General features: G+C 46.2%; 1 protein-coding gene across 1 annotated transcript in view; it reads right to left on the reverse strand.

Annotated features, from left to right (window-relative positions):
• The window catches only part of LOC122932841 (Down syndrome cell adhesion molecule homolog), a 406,234-nt gene extending 404,190 nt beyond the window's left edge, over positions 1-2,044 (reverse strand). The window contains 1 exon segment of the mRNA XM_044287480.1: positions 1,965-2,044. Coding sequence (XP_044143415.1) covers positions 1,965-2,007 — 43 coding nt within the window. The 5' untranslated portion in view covers positions 2,008-2,044.
• Between the last annotated feature and the right edge of the window lie 14,022 nt (positions 2,045-16,066).

A 16,066-nucleotide genomic window follows, 5' to 3' on the forward strand; every position in this document is an offset into this window, starting at 1 on the left:
CCTTGCACTGGCTCATAGAGAGTCCACCATGCTCTTTTTCAGGCAAAATCAGAGCTCAACACAGAAAGGATAAAAGGGAGGACTCCTTCTAGAGCTCGTGGACGTTACCACACCCTTAACCACCATTACCTGGTGTTTGCCCCCTCTTATGATCCGGTAGAGAAGGATGCCCGGTCTTACCAATCCTTTGCAAAGGGGAGGAGGCCAACCTGGCCCGGCCCTCTCTCCAAAGACCCTGCTGCATTCTCGATGTATGCCCTGACGGTTCTGCGACAGGAAAATGCCACAATAACATATAGCTGTGGACATCTACATCCCATCCACAGGCAGAGGTATACGGTATACCTATATACACCCTCTATAGACTATATTATTACATTATCACCCTGCCTGACCTGTTGCATCACTTTACAAACAAGTCACAAAAATATTATATAAAAATGCTTTAAAAAAAAAAATATTAAATTCTATGAAGCCTCTATACGACAGCGGATGCCCATCAGGCATCCCCGTCCGCTCTCCGAGGCCCATCTCCTGCAATGCGTTATGGCGGCTTCAGCTGCAGGTGACAGGGAGCTAAAAAAAATTATAATGAAAAACCAGACCTCAAGATTTAAAAGAGGGCGAAACTGAAAATCCTTAACCCTTCTCTGTCTGATCCAAGTGACCTTGCGGGGGGGGGATTAATTAACAACCCCCTTCCTGCTCAGAGACAGGCGAGGTACAGTATAGGCAGATGTCCGTTCAATGATTATTTCAGGGCTACAAATATTTCTTCTGGGGGAGTGAGAGCTGACAAAAAGAACAACACACCCACCCTATATGGTGCAGGGCTTTTTTTATTTTTATTTTCATAGCTTGGACTCTCTAGTGTAAATGTAATGTATCAAGGGCAGACCTCTAGCCCTAAAAAAATAAATAAATAAAATAAAAAAATAGAAATAAAAAAAATAGAAAAATAAATAAAAATTTATCGTGTAAAAAAAATATATATAATATATATATATATATATATATATATATATACATACACACACACATACACACACATATATAATTATTTTATATATATATATTAGATTGGATTCTCTGTTGTAAATGTAATATATTGAGGGTTGACGTCTAATCTAAAAAATAAAAATAAATTGTATATAATATATTTATTACATTTTTGTATATTTATTTTGTATACATTTACTATATATCTCAGCGTGAATTTATATCCCTTGGCCATTTCAACCTTAAACCTCTAATGCGGTGTGACAAGGATAAATCAAGCAAGAAAATTTTTCTTTTGCAAAATTGACAGTGCAATGCAGGGTGAGTAAAACAGTGTGAACAGCAGAATAAAATAAATTCTGTAGACTTCGCATAACACTCATCATCTTCCCCCCCCCCCCCACCCATACACAACGTACTTATTAAATGCCATTTCTTCCCCCGGTACCATAGATACATGTATACAGGCATGTGACGGTCACATGTACGGCCATACAATATCCCGCCCGCCGTCTGGCTCTAACCACAGAGCAGGATCCTATGTTGCGCGACCAATGACGGCGGCGTGTGCCATCCCGCCCCGACAGCATTGCATCTCTGCGAGTCGGCTACGGGTGTAGCAGAGCCGAGTCGGTTTATCGCTATGGGTGCCGAGTTTGTCATGTGTTTTACATAGGGCCGCAGATATACCTGCTCAGACAGTTCTACGCATTAAAAAGGACTAATTCAGCTCTGCTACATCGGTAGGTAGAATGTGCCAGGCAAGCTAGTTTAAATGATTACCGAGCGATTTCTCAGCACGGCAGCAGTAAGAAGCGCTGTATGACGGAGGGGATGGGGAGGAGGGGAGAAGGGGGGGGGGTGAGATTTTGTCTTTCTATACACATCAATGAGGAGGTAATTAGCCGCTATCCAGTACCGATCAGCTGGAAGCAATAAGGGATATGTAGTGCAAGGTTGCTCACCATTTAAGATGCTTTGGAACAAGAAGACGGCCAGTATCCACATGCTCTTGTCAAATCCTCACCGCTATAGGCTCTGCCTCTCCTCGCTCTCCTCTCGGTGTCTCGATCCCCCCTTTATTTCAGAACGGCAAGGTTAATTCTCCCAGCAGAAGGGGTCCAGCTCCTGCGCTGGCTGTCAGCCGATGGCGGCTGATCGTTACCTCCCCCCCCCCAGGTGATCAGGCTGGACGGATGAGTATTTCTTTTAGGTCCACAGATAGAGGGTCTGGCTGGTCTTCCTGATACAGGGAGGGTATCGCTTACGAGAAGGGAGGCGGGTGCTTTATACCCAGGTGTGCTCTTAGCAGGCAACAAAGCAGCACCCAGCGCTTTGCAGAATCAGGTCCACAGGTGAAAAATCCTTAAATGCAAGCCCGAGAGCATCCCCGCTCCTGTGGCGTACTCCCAAGCCTGCGAGAACGGAAAAAAAAAAGGTCGAACGATATAATGATATATAGGTCTATATATATATAAAAAATAAATAAATAAATAAAAAAAATAAAAAAAAATAAAAGAAATAAAAATCAACCCTCAGACATAACCTTCAACCACCAGATGCAGGCAGCAGGCAGACAAGCAAGCGCATCTTTCCTCTTCTTCAGCTCTAATCAGATTGATCCCTCTGCTAACCTTCCCTCTGCCTCTGTGCAGCAGAAGAGCACAGCGTTAACCCTTTCATGGGTCTCAAGGGTAGCAACGTTCAGCTTCTAAGCAACCGAGCGCGGCCATGGCGAGGAGGAAACCCAGAAAGACCGGCGCGCTTCGTGAACTTTCTGCAAAGCGGCGCTGCTGGTGCTGGTGCGACGGCAGCAGTCCGGCAAGCGAAAGGTTTTTTTTTTTTTGTTTTTTTTTCTTCCCACCCAACCCTGCTCCATTTTTATTGGTGCGACAAGCTGCAGGTTTTTTTTTTTTTTATATCTGAATGGATGTCGCTACCTAAACCTTGTCCGTAATTTCCAATTGAAAAAAAATAAAATTATTTTTGTATTATTATATTGGACATTGGTAGATACATTTCCTAACTGTTTTTATAAATGCAGAAGGTATTTACATATAAAATATGAATTAAAAAATTATAAATTTTTTTTTTTTTTTTACAATTTACAAAAATAATTCATTGAATTTTAAAAAAATTCTATAGTCTACATAATATTGTCCAAACTGATTTTTTTTTTTACCACAGTTTTGCCGTTCGTGTCAAAGGTCTCTTTTATGACTGCGTGTGAACAAGGCCTCTTGCACACGACCGTATGTATTTTGCGGTCCGCAAAAAACGGATCCGCAAAAAAATACAGATGACGTCCGTGTGCATTCTGTATTTTGCGGAACGGTACAGCTGGCCCCTAATAGGACAGTCCTATCCTTGTCCGTAACGCGGACAATAATAGGACTATTTTTTTGCAGAACGGAAATACGGAAACGGAATGCACACGGAGTAACTTCAGTTTTTTTTTGCAGACCCATTGACGTAAATGGTTCCGCATACAGTCCGCAAAAAAAAAAACGGAAAGAAAATACGTTTGTGTGCAAGAGGCCTAAATGCAGACTGATCCCTGCGCGGCTGACAATGCACAAACCCCTTATGCATGCGGCCGTGCCCGTATTGCGGTCCGCAATATGGGGGCACCGGCCGTGTGCTCAGCGCATCACGAATCTTGAAGGTGTGGTGCGGAACGAAGGCGCAGAATCCCATGCACCGCCAAAAAAAAAAACATGTTGTATTTTTTTGCGGTGAGGACGGATCACGGACCCATTCAAGTTGAATGGATCTGGATCTGTCTGCAGAATTCGTACGAGCGACAGACGTTTTATTTTTATTTTTTTAAGACGGGGGCATTTATAATGAAAGTTCCCCAGAGGGGATGTGATTGGCTGAGCTGGGAGGCATTACTTTTTAGTTTCATTATTTATTTTTTTCTTCGTATGTTAATTTTTCCGTCTGGTAATCTGTTTTGTCATGTGTCTCAGAGCATCAGTGTTTCTGTTTGGTGATGGATTTATTTAGCATACTAGGATTTCGGGCTCGGAATAGAAGAGATGCTACCGTGTTTTTAAAGGAATAGTACCAGTGGGGAAAAAATGGCTAATTTGACGTCGTTAAAGGGGTTATTTCATCTCAGATAATGGGTGCATATCGCTAGGATATGTCCCCATTGTCTGATAGGTGCGGGTCCCACCGCTGTGACCCGCACCTATATCGAGAACGGCTGTAGGACTCTGGTCCGTCCACCACCAAGCGCTCTCCTCCTCTGAATGGGAGCGCACCGCGTATGACTGGCCACCGCTCCCATTCGTAGAAATGAATGGACTCAGTGGTTGCACATGCACAGTGCGCCCTCCACCACTTTCGGGGCACCGCTCTTATTATAGGTGCGGGTCCCAGTGGTGAGATCCGCACCTATCAGACAATGGGGGCGTATCCTAGCGATATGCCCGCCCATTGTCTGAGATGAGCCAACCCCTTTAAAGGGTTCTTACCCTAGGCAATAGGTTGGTCACAACGTTTCCTCCTGCTGGGACCCCCAGCGATCAGCTGTAATCAGGTAGGAAATCTGGCAGATCCTTCTATCTTCATGCAGCAGGACCTGCGCTGACGTCACCACGTGATGCGCGTGATGATGTCATCAAAGGTCCTGCTGAATGAAGATAGAAGATCGTGGTGAGAGTGATGACATCATCAAAGGTCCTTTTGCAGGTCCTGAAAGAAGAAGAAAGAAGACTATGGCGGCTGCGCGATCAAGTGGATGAGGTGAGTTATGTTTTTATTATTTTTTTAACCCCTCAATGGACATTTTAGTTAGCATCCTGTATTAAGAATGCTATTATTTTCCCTTTATAACCATGTTATAAGGGAAATAATAAAATATACAGAACACCGAACCCAAACATGAACTTCAGTGAAGAAGTCTGGGTTCGGGTCTGGGTACCACAGTCAGTTTTTTCTCACGCGCATACAAAATGCATTGCACTCGCGTGGAAAAAACTGAATAACGGAACACAATCGCAGTCAAAACTGACTACAATTGCGTGCCTACTCGCGTGGGTTTCCTGCAATGCACCCTGAACGCATTCGGCCCTCACCCGCGACGCCCGTGTGAAGGGGGCCTAAGGCCTCGTTCACATTTTCGTTTTTTACCGACGTGTGCTGTCCGCATTTTCCACGGACAGCACACGTACCCATTGATTTAAATGTGTCTGTTCACATTTCAGCATTTTTTTACTGACCGTAGGTCCGTGTGTCAGGCACCTTGACGATATATGGCAGTATGTTCTTTTCCAAACAGAACTTATGGGGTGCTACAATAGTATTTTTAATAGGACTGGTCTTTGACTATTTCTGTTAGCCCCAAAAGTCACCAAGGCCACACATAACGGCCTCCACACAAGTCACCAAGGCCACACATAAAGGCCTCCACAAAGTCACCAAGGCCACACATAAGGGCCTCCACAAAGTCACCAAGGCCACACATAAGGGCCTCCACACAAGTCACCAAGGCCACACATAAAGGCCTCCACACAAGTCACCAAGGCCACACATAAAGGCCTCCACAAAGTCACCAAGGCCACACATAAGGGCCTCCACACAAGTCACCAAGGCCACACATAAGGGCCTCCACACAAGTCACCAAGGCCACACATAAAGGCCTCCACAAAGTCACCAAGGCCACACATAAAGGCCTCCACAAAGTCACCAAGGCCACACATAAGGGCCTCCACAAAGTCACCAAGGCCACACATAAAGGCCTTCACAAAGTCACCAAGGCCACACATAAGGGCCTCCACACAAGTCACCAAGGCCACACATAAAGGCCTCCACACAAGTCACCGAGGCCACACATAAAGGCCTCTACACAAGTCACTAAGGCCACACATAAGGGCCTCCACACAAGTCACCAAGGCCACACATAAAGGCCTCCATTTTTAATAGGACTGGTCTTTGACTATTTCTGTTAGCCCCAAAAGTCACCAAGGCCACACATAACGGCCTCCACACAAGTCACCGAGGCCACACATAAAGGCCTCCACAAAGTCACCAAGGCCACACATAAGGGCCTCCACACAAGTCACCAAGGCCACACATAAGGGCCTCCACACAAGTCACCAAGGCCACACATAAAGGCCTCCACACAAGTCACCAAGGCCACACATAAAGGCCTTCACAAAGTCACCAAGGCCACACATAAGGGCCTCCACACAAGTCACCGAGGCCACACATAAAGGCCTCCACACAAGTCACCGAGGCCACACATAAGGGCCTCCACACAAGTCACCAAGGCCACACATAAAGGCCTCCACACAAGTCACCGAGGCCACACATAAAGGCCTCCACACAAGTCACTGAGGCCACACATAAGGGCCTCCACACAAGTCACCGAGGCCACACATAAAGGCCTCCACACAAGTCACCGAGGCCACACATAAAGGCCTCCACACAAGTCACCGAGGCCACACATAAGGGCCTCCACACAAGTCACTGAGGCCACACATAAGGGCCTCCACACAAGTCACCGAGGCCACACATAAGGGCCTCCACACAAGTCACCGAGGCCACACATAAAGGCCTCCACAAAGTCACCAAGGCCACACATAAAGGCCTCCACAGTCACCAAGGCCACACATAAGGGCCTCCACACGTCACCAAGGCCACACATAAGGGCCTCCACACAAGTTACCGAGGCCACACATAAGGGCCTCCACACAAGTCACTCCATAAGTGCTTTATACGTCATATAACACCCAGAATAATACAATAGGTCAGTAATAAATATATGACACCATACACATTACATCTACTTATACAGACATCCACCTATATCTTACAGCATTACAACTTTTATAAATCAGTGTATTGTACACTGTATGCAAAGCCAAAAACAATCGCACAGGCTCCTAGTTCATGCACCTACCGCCCAACTTACCAAAACACCGACATATCATAATGCACATGCGCAGAAAGCTTCACCAGCCGTCCTCGGCTTCATCCTGCCATCTAGTGGTCAGCGCCGGTAATGCCTCACTCAGTCCTGCAATTATTACTACTTATAGTAAAGCTGTGGTAGCAGTAATAACCCTCTGATATTTATGATGGAAATAAAATACAGCTGAGAACTCTAAAGCTTCCTTGAAGACATCTGTGTTGGTCACATGTTCATTGCTGAGAAAAATGATGTTTTAATATATGCAAATGAGCCTCTAGGAGCAACGGGGGTGTTGCCGTTACACCTAGAGGCTCTGCTCTCTCTGCAACTGCTGCTCCCTCTGCACTTGGATTGACAGGTCCAGGTGTGATGATTACACTGCCTGAACCTGTCAATCAAAGTGCAGAGGGTGCGGCAGTTGCAGAGAGAGCAGAGCCTCTAGGAGTAATGGTAACGCCCCCGTTGCTCCTAGAGGCTCATTTGCATATATTTAAACATCCTCTTTCTCAGCAATGCGGGCACATATGGACGTGGGACCAACACAGATGTCTTCATCTGCCAAGCGCACATTTACCAGGTCAGCCAGTGTCATAGGTACAAAACTGCTGACAGATGCCAAGATTTACTTCGCAGTCCGGCGTTTGGCGGCGTCCAGCATGGAGAATTCTTATGACACACCGCTATGAATTCTTAAACTTTTTTTAGTTATACCAGGTGTAATGTTTTTCAAGTTCTGCTTGGATCGGACTTTAAGGCCAAAAATACTTTTTAGAGCAATGTTGCATGAAGGCGCCCCGAGTATAAAGTGCCCGATGTCATCCAAATCAAGGGCGTAGCATGGGGGGGCGTTGTCCCGGGCGCCAAAATGCAGGGGGCGCAAGGCAGCTGAAATTTCAATGAGGGCCACGGGAGCCTATAGCTCCTGTACCCTCTGTTATGCCTCATAGGCTTCAGGCCACTAGGCCTGAAGCCTATAAGGCAGTAGAGCGACGCAGGACCCGGTCTCGCGAAATGACACGATGAAGGCACAGTGAGGCGTTCGGGACCGCCTGCGCCGGGACGCCACAAGCTGTCATGGAGACAAGTATTGTTTTTTTATTTTTTTTATGTACCCTACCCTAATTGCAGAGGCACTGGGGGCACTATGGGGGTGGGGGAGGAGCAGAAAGAGGAGGACCACTGACTGGACATCATAGTAATAAGAGTGGAGAGGCGGCCATTACATTATTAATAAAGAGGGGCCATTACATTAATATTAATACTAATACAGAGGGGGCCATTATAATATACAGGGGGAATAATATTATGGGGAATGGGGGACTGTCTGGCTCTAGCACAGTATTGGGGGGCAGCGGGAGGAGTTGTTGAGACACCAGGAAGGAGAGGATGATGGTAAAGTGAGGAACCTAAAAAAAATTCTGTGAAACTCTGCAGAGACGCTGAAAGAAGGTATCATGGCGGTCTTATCTCTGGATGAAGACGTTGAGGAAGGTCTACAAAACAGGAGAGGTCACTGGATGTAACAGGTATGGGGCGGTATTATACTGTAATAATAATGTCCATCCACATATCTGTTTAACGGTAGAGTTGGGGGGTGGATATAGAATATGGCCCACCCTGCCGCATCCTGGCCCCAGACTTCAGGTCACACTGTGCGTGTTCTGGATTCTGGGGCCTCACACCCGTCTACTACATTATCACTGTGTTATCTGTGGTGTTACATAGGACTGCAGGTGACATCTACTACATTATCTGTGCTCAGAGAATTATCACTGTGTTATCTGTGGTGTTACATAGGACTGCAGGTGACATCTACTACATTATCTGTACTCAGAGAGTTATCACTGTGTTATCTGTGGTGTTACATAGGACTGCAGGTGACATCTACTACATTATCTGTACTCAGAGTTATCACTGTGTTATCTGAGGTGTTACATAGGACTGCAGGTGATATCTACTACATTATCTGTACTCAGAGAGTTATCACTGTTATCTGTGGTGTTACATAGGACTGCAGGTGACATCTACTACATTATCTGTACTCAGAGAGTTATCACTGTGTTATCTGTGGTGTTACATAGGACTGCAGGTGACATCTACTACATTATCTGTACTCAGAGAGTTATCACTGTGTTATCTGTGGTGTTACATAGGACTGCAGGTGACATCTACTACATTATCTGTACATGGAGAGTTATCACTGTGTTATCTGTGGTGTTACATAGGACTGCAGGTGACATCTACTACATTATCTGTACTCAGAGAGTTATCACTGTGTTATCTGTGGTGTTACATAGGACTGCAGGTGACATCTACTACATTATCTGTACTCAGAGTTATCACTGTGTTATCTGAGGTGTTACATAGGACTGCAGGTGATATCTACTACATTATCTGTACTCAGAGAGTTATCACTGTTATCTGTGGTGTTACATAGGACTGCAGGTGACATCTACTACATTATCTGTACTCAGAGAGTTATCACTGTGTTATCTGTGGTGTTACATAGGACTGCAGGTGACATCTACTACATTATCTGTACTCAGAGAGTTATCACTGTGTTATCTGTGGTGTTACATAGGACTGCAGGTGACATCTACTACATTATCTGTACATGGAGAGTTATCACTGTGTTATCTGTGGTGTTACATAGGACTGCAGGTGACATCTACTACATTATCTGTACTCAGAGAGTTATCACTGTGTTATCTGAGGTGTTACATAGGACTGCAGGTGACATCTACTACATTATCTGTACTCAGAGACTTATCACTGTGTTATCTGAAGTGTTACATAGGACTGCTAGTGATCTACTACAGTATCTGTTAAAAGGGGCGTGCCCGGGGTGGGGGGGTGCAATTTTTGGCTTGCCCCGGGTGCTGGCAACCCATGCTACGCCACTGATCCAAATTCTTTACTTTAGAATTCCGCTTTCCTTTGTAGGTGACAGCCGGAAGCTTTCCTTCCGATCTTTCTTTCGCGGTTTATCAGCTCTTGGTGTTGGGCAGTGCCCGGCGACACACTGCGACCTTTACCTTTATCAGAACGACAGCAAGGTCCTCCTCGCCGGTGGCTAACGATCTCTGCCATGTAAGTGCCGCTTTTGCAGCTGCTCCTGATTCCTATTCTGTCCATGTAGACTCCAGATCTGCTCCTGTGAAGTATAAACAATAGCTCTGACCGCTTCTGAGGATTTTTCTCCTGTGAAAACCGCCTGCCGTTTCCAGAAGCCCCATCGCGTGGCGCTCACATGACGCTGGAAGCGGAAGATTCACGTTGTTTTATATTTTTTACATTACAACTGATTGAAGGGAAAACATTCTGAGGATCAACAAATATATATTTTTTTATTCTGATCGTATTCCGGTAGGGTTCTGGGGCCCGCTCCTATCTCCAGAATAGGGGCCCCAAGGCGCGGTGTGCTCTCTATTTATCTCTATGGGAGCACTAAAAATAGCTGCGCGAGCACGCTCAGTAATTTTTGAAAGTCCCATAGTGGTAAATGGAGAGCCCACTGCGCAAGCACAGCCATTGTTCCATTATCTGCAAAGGGACTGCCAGAAATAGAGAAGCCAGTGCTCAGCTATTTTCAGAACATCCGTAGCAATGAATGGAAGGTGGTCGCGCATGCGCAGCTGCTCGCCGTTCACGTCGGGGGCCCCGTTCTGGATATATCATATTGATGCCATTTCCTAGTGACATACCAAAAGTTTATGAGATGAGGAAACCTCAACTCAGTGAGTAAAATCCAGCAGAGCTCTTAGGATACATGACGGGCGTCTCTCGATGCTGGTATTTTGGTGCGGATTCCACACCATAGAGCTGATGGTGGCTGAGCCGAAACCACCTCCCATTGTTTTCAATAGGAGGCCATACTGCCATTCGACATGGCATCTGTCAGCAGGTTTGTACCTATGACACTGGCTGACCTGTTGTAAAAAAATAAATACCGGATCCATTTTTTCCAGATGACAACCGTAAAGACGGATCCGGTATTGCAATGCATTTGTGAGACAGATCCGCATCTGGATCCGTCTCACAAATGCATCCGTTTGCGTCCAGATTGCCGGATCCGGCAGGCAGTTCTGGCGACGGAACTGCCTGCCGGAATCCTCTGCCGCAAGTGTGAAAGTTCCTTTAGGTAGAATGGAGCGTTCCATTCCATTCTAACACCCCCCTCTGTAGGGAAGTGGGCTACTCCTGTTTCCTGCAGGAAGGGTGGGGACTATAGTTAGAACTGGTTCTAGTGGTTGTGCTAGTGGTAGTGTGTGCTAGTAGGGACTCCATATTGGAGCTCACCAGATTTGACCACATCCCTTGGCTGAACATAAGCCCAACCAAAGAGTGAAGCACAGCATCACAAAGAAAGCAAAGACACTAATTAAGCTTGTCAGAACAGCAGAGTCAGATATAGCAGAGTTGAGTTTGCCTGCCATTTTAATGCTAAAACCTGCTGGAACCAAGATAAAGCCTGAAATCTATTTACCCAAGTAAAACTGCTATTGAACTTCATCTCAAGGTTTGGACTCAAGTTCTTCCTTAATCCCTAAATTATTCCCTTTATTTATTGCTTCGGAGCCAAAGCCTGGGGTCTAGCCGTATCCAGGTAGGAGCACCGTGACACACATAAAGAGACATTTGGGCTGCACCATTACTACACTCAGAATTTCCTACAACTGGGACGCGATTTATAGTAGGGCCCTGGGGGGAGGCCGCCCATTGCACTGTTACATGTGCGCTTGGCAGCTGATGGCATCTGTGTTGGTCCCATGTTCATATGTGTCTGCATTGCTGAGAAAGATGATGCTTTAATATATGCAAATCAGCCTCTAGGAGCAATGGGGGCGTTACCGTTACACCTAGAGGCTCTGCTCTTTCTGCAACTGCTGCGCCCTCTCCACTGTGATTGACAGGACCAGAAACATGATCACACTCGGCCCCGTCAATCAAAGTGCAGAGTTCTCAGTAGTTGCAGAGCCTCTAGGAGTAATGACAACGCCCCCATTGCTCCTAGAAGCTCATTTGCATATATTAAAACATAATTTTTCTCAGCAATGCGGGCACATATGAACATGGGACCAACACAATGCCTTCAGCTGCCAAGCGCACATGTAACAGGTCAGCCAGTGTCATAGGTACAGAACTGCTGACAGATGCCCTTTAAGGGCTCATGCGGACCAAAGTAAGGGCTCCGTGCTCCGAGCGGTCTGCAATGCACGGCACTGGCTGTGTACACCCCACACCACAGATACGGACCCATTGACTTGAATAGGTCAGCGATCCGCAAGATACAGCAAAAGATAGAACATGTCTTATCTTTTGTGGTGCGGACCTGAAATCCCATGGAAGCACTTCATAGTGCTTCCGATCCCTGCCTCCGTTCCGCAACAGATAGGACATATCCTATCTTTTGAAGTATCTTGCAGACCGCGGACCCATTCAAGTCAATGGGTTCACATCCACAGCACGGAGTGCACGCGGCCGGTGCCCGTATATTGTGGACCTGCCATTTGCGGTCCACAATACGGCCAGGGAGCCCTTACGTTCATGTGCATGAGCCCTAAAGGATATGTCCTTTCTTGGTGTGGTGTTCAGACAGAAATGCGCTGAAAGCCATGATGAGTGAGCCAGTCCGTGAAATTCTAATTGAAAAACCGCGCCTTAGGTAAATGTGTCTCAGAGTACATGAGTGACGCTGTGTATATGTGTGTGTATGAATGTGTATATATATATATATATATATACGCTGTGTGTATATGGTGATTGCTAGACAATCCATTTCTGCAGGGTTGCTTTTACCCCGAAAACTGATGATGACATCACAAGGTTTATTATGGTGTCACAGAATGTGATGTCAGATTGTACTGTGGTGTGAAGGTCGCACAGTGTAGTGTGATGTCCCCTCCTGGGGGTCATAAGGGACCTCTGCCCACCATACTTTGGTGCTGAGGACCTCTGACCGCTTTTAAAAATGAGAATCATCCTAGTACTAGCCTGCCTATAGCTGATGGAGGAGAAGTGACATCATCATCTTGTTGGGAGTAATCCAGTCCTGTAATTTCATGGTCCCAGCATCTTGGGGAGGAGGCACATGGTACCCAGAAATCAAATGTCGTCTTCCAGATGGTAGAAATGGGCGGTGCTACACTGAGGGGGTGTGGCTGAGCAGGTTTGGTATTTGGTATTGTATGGCACAGGAGGAGGGCTCCTGCAGCAGCCAGCTACCTTACACCCAGATCTAAGGTCAAGGTGGAAGCTGCTGATCTCCTGTGACACATATAAAATTCTCATAAAATTCTCATATTTTTTACTACAATGTTTTGTATTTTTTTCATTGAGTATCCCTTTAATTGGGAGGCTCTATGACCCAGGACCTCCAAGAAACATTGCTGAGGAATACATTAGGAAAGACCCACCAAGAGAAGTGGAGGAGGGGAAGTGACAACTTTTCAGAACATATTTCTGGTTCAGTAAAGTAGTCAATTTTCTGAGACTTTAAAGGGATATTCTGGTTTGCATCAACATCCTTTAAAATAATCATTTACGAAGGTGGCTGTCATTGTGTAATGTGTTTCTTTTCCATTTATTGCTCCTGTCTCCCATTCTGGGCTGTGGTCACATGATCATGTCCACGCAGCTCTTTTTTAATTTCCTGTGATGTTGTGTCCATGGGCGGGGCAGTGATAGGGGAGTGTCTATGTAACTAGCTGGGTGGGAGGGGCTATAAACTAGCTGGGCGTTGTTAGGGCGGGGCTGGAGCTGTGGCAAAGGAAGGAGAAGTGCATCATGGGTTTGGTTGGATACAGGAACAGGAAGTGCTATATACAGAATGGAAACAAACCAGAGGGATTGGTTTACACGGCAAAAACAGGGTGGGAGAGTCCAAACTGAAAAAGATGGAGAAGATGTACATGAGTAGATGCTGGAAAACCCCTTTAAGGAAAAACCTAACAAATGAAGCTAAATATTTTCACTGCCCCCTGGATGCAAGAACATAAAGGAAGAAACATCTGCATTACAAAGGAGAAAAGCCTGAACTTCAAGATGTGAAGCTGAGTCCTATCTGAAGACCCAGCAGCTGCTGCTATCATTCTTTCTCATTTGCTTGTACTGGGACACGAACACCCCAAAGCTACGTATTTCTAAACAGATGGGGGAGGGGCGGGGGATGCAACCCTGCTTTGGTGGAAGAAAATAGAGACATCAATGTTGCTGAGAATCCAGGCTCGGATGTCGGCAAGTGCATTTTCTGCAATTAGGTGCAATTATGAATTAACTTCTTGGGGTATATTCACATATGGCAGATTTGCTGCAGAAAATTCTCCAGATGAAAATCCATTCCATGCACCTGAACGGGGTTGTCCCTGCAGCTTGTGCATCAGTTATTGCAAACCTGTTAGGGGACGACCACACGGCGAGGTCGAGTACCGTGCGGCTGCTGCAGGTGCAATAGAGCCGGGGCGTGGTACGGTTACAAGGACGCCAAATTATGCAGTGGCTCCGGATATGGGTATAGAAGTCTATAGTTTATGTTCGTGACGCCAATTGCAGTGTGCGCAGGGTACAGTCTCAGGGCTCTTTAAAGTGTTGCAACTCACGTACCAGGTTAGGAATGCCAGAGTGGTGTAATGTCTCTGTGTAGTAGTAGGTATAGTGTAAACGGTGTCTCCTACCTGAGTACGGCTGGACTCCTGGATCCTGGCTCACCTGCAATAAAATGAGTGTTGCTAGTAGGAGTAATTGAGGGATTTAGTAGCAATAATTGAGATCCAGACTTGGAATATAATTAAAACTGGTCTTTACTTGATGCAGCAGTAATCCATATGAGATACAGCAATAGTCTGAAGTCCCAGCAGGTATTGGCAATGTATGGCAGGGATCTATATCTTCAGCTTCTATCATGTGCCTGGAGCTCTTTACAGGATACGTCGTCTGCTTGTGGCTCTGTAATGTGGTAGGAATTAATATCTTCTGCGCTATCTGTCTTCTGCTGTGTGGGGACTGACTAGCTGAGGAGGAATTTGACTTCTCCTGGTCGCTGGATGGTACTCACAGTTGTGCTCACAGGGTATGGTTCTTCCTGGAGTTCTGTAGGTGGCTGCTTGCTTTCTCACCAGCTGAGCCTGAAGCCTCAGACTGGGAATGTTTTGTCTCAGCCGAGACAAGATGCTGGCTTGGATCCCTAGAACTGGGAGCTCCTACACGCACAGCCTTCTCCAAGCAGGGGTGGCTGGCACACTAACTGAACTTCCTTCCCCAACCATGAGGCAGGATGTGGGAACATTCCACACCACTTCACAGAGGGGGAGCTAGACTGGAATGTACTATTCCAGTCTAGAAACACTAAACTGAACTAAGTCCCTTCTAAACACATTGCTGCCACCTGCTGGTGAACATGAAAATTACAGCAAATACATTTAACAAGGGTTTCAATGCACATTAGTGAGGATGTGATGTTAAATTACACAGGATGACAATGCAGATGCACTTAACAGGTTGTAGCGGGGTAAAAGAGTTTTGTAACATGACTTTGGGATGTTACACAGGCCCTAATTAAACTAACGAAGACCACGCTGTTTAGCGGTTCGGTGTTGCTAGTGGCCGTGTGGCACCTTCAATAGTGTGTGGCCATTAATAATGGAGACCAAATAAACAGCGGAGTCTTCATTAGTCTGCAGCCGTATGGCCACACAGTACTGCAGCTCAGCCACATGGTGAGTGCAACAAGACCACGCCGTCTGGTCGTACCATTACTAACCTGTCCTGGATTCAGTGACCAGCGCTGCACCTGTTCTCTTCTCCGGCCCACGCCGTCTCCTCTCCAGAGCCCCGATGATGTCACACCACCCGATTTTTTTTTTTTAACCCACCTCTGTCAGCAAGACGTTGCCTGATTATTCCGGAGTGTCCTTAGCTTTCTGTCTTCCCGCTACATGGTTCAGCTCCATTTCTCTTCAGCCCTGCTACATACTGCTACTCTGCTACATCATCCTCCATCTCTACTCCACATCTGCTACATTGTTCTGCTCACTACTCTTCAGCTCTGCTACGCTATTCAGTTCCACTACTCCAACTCTTCTACATCATCCAGAACCACTACTTCAGCTGTTACTCTGCTGTGCTCACTACTCTTCAGCTCTGCTA

This window comes from Bufo gargarizans, chromosome 3 (assembly GCF_014858855.1).
Source record: "Bufo gargarizans isolate SCDJY-AF-19 chromosome 3, ASM1485885v1, whole genome shotgun sequence".
Classification (NCBI taxonomy): Eukaryota; Metazoa; Chordata; class Amphibia; order Anura; family Bufonidae; genus Bufo; species Bufo gargarizans.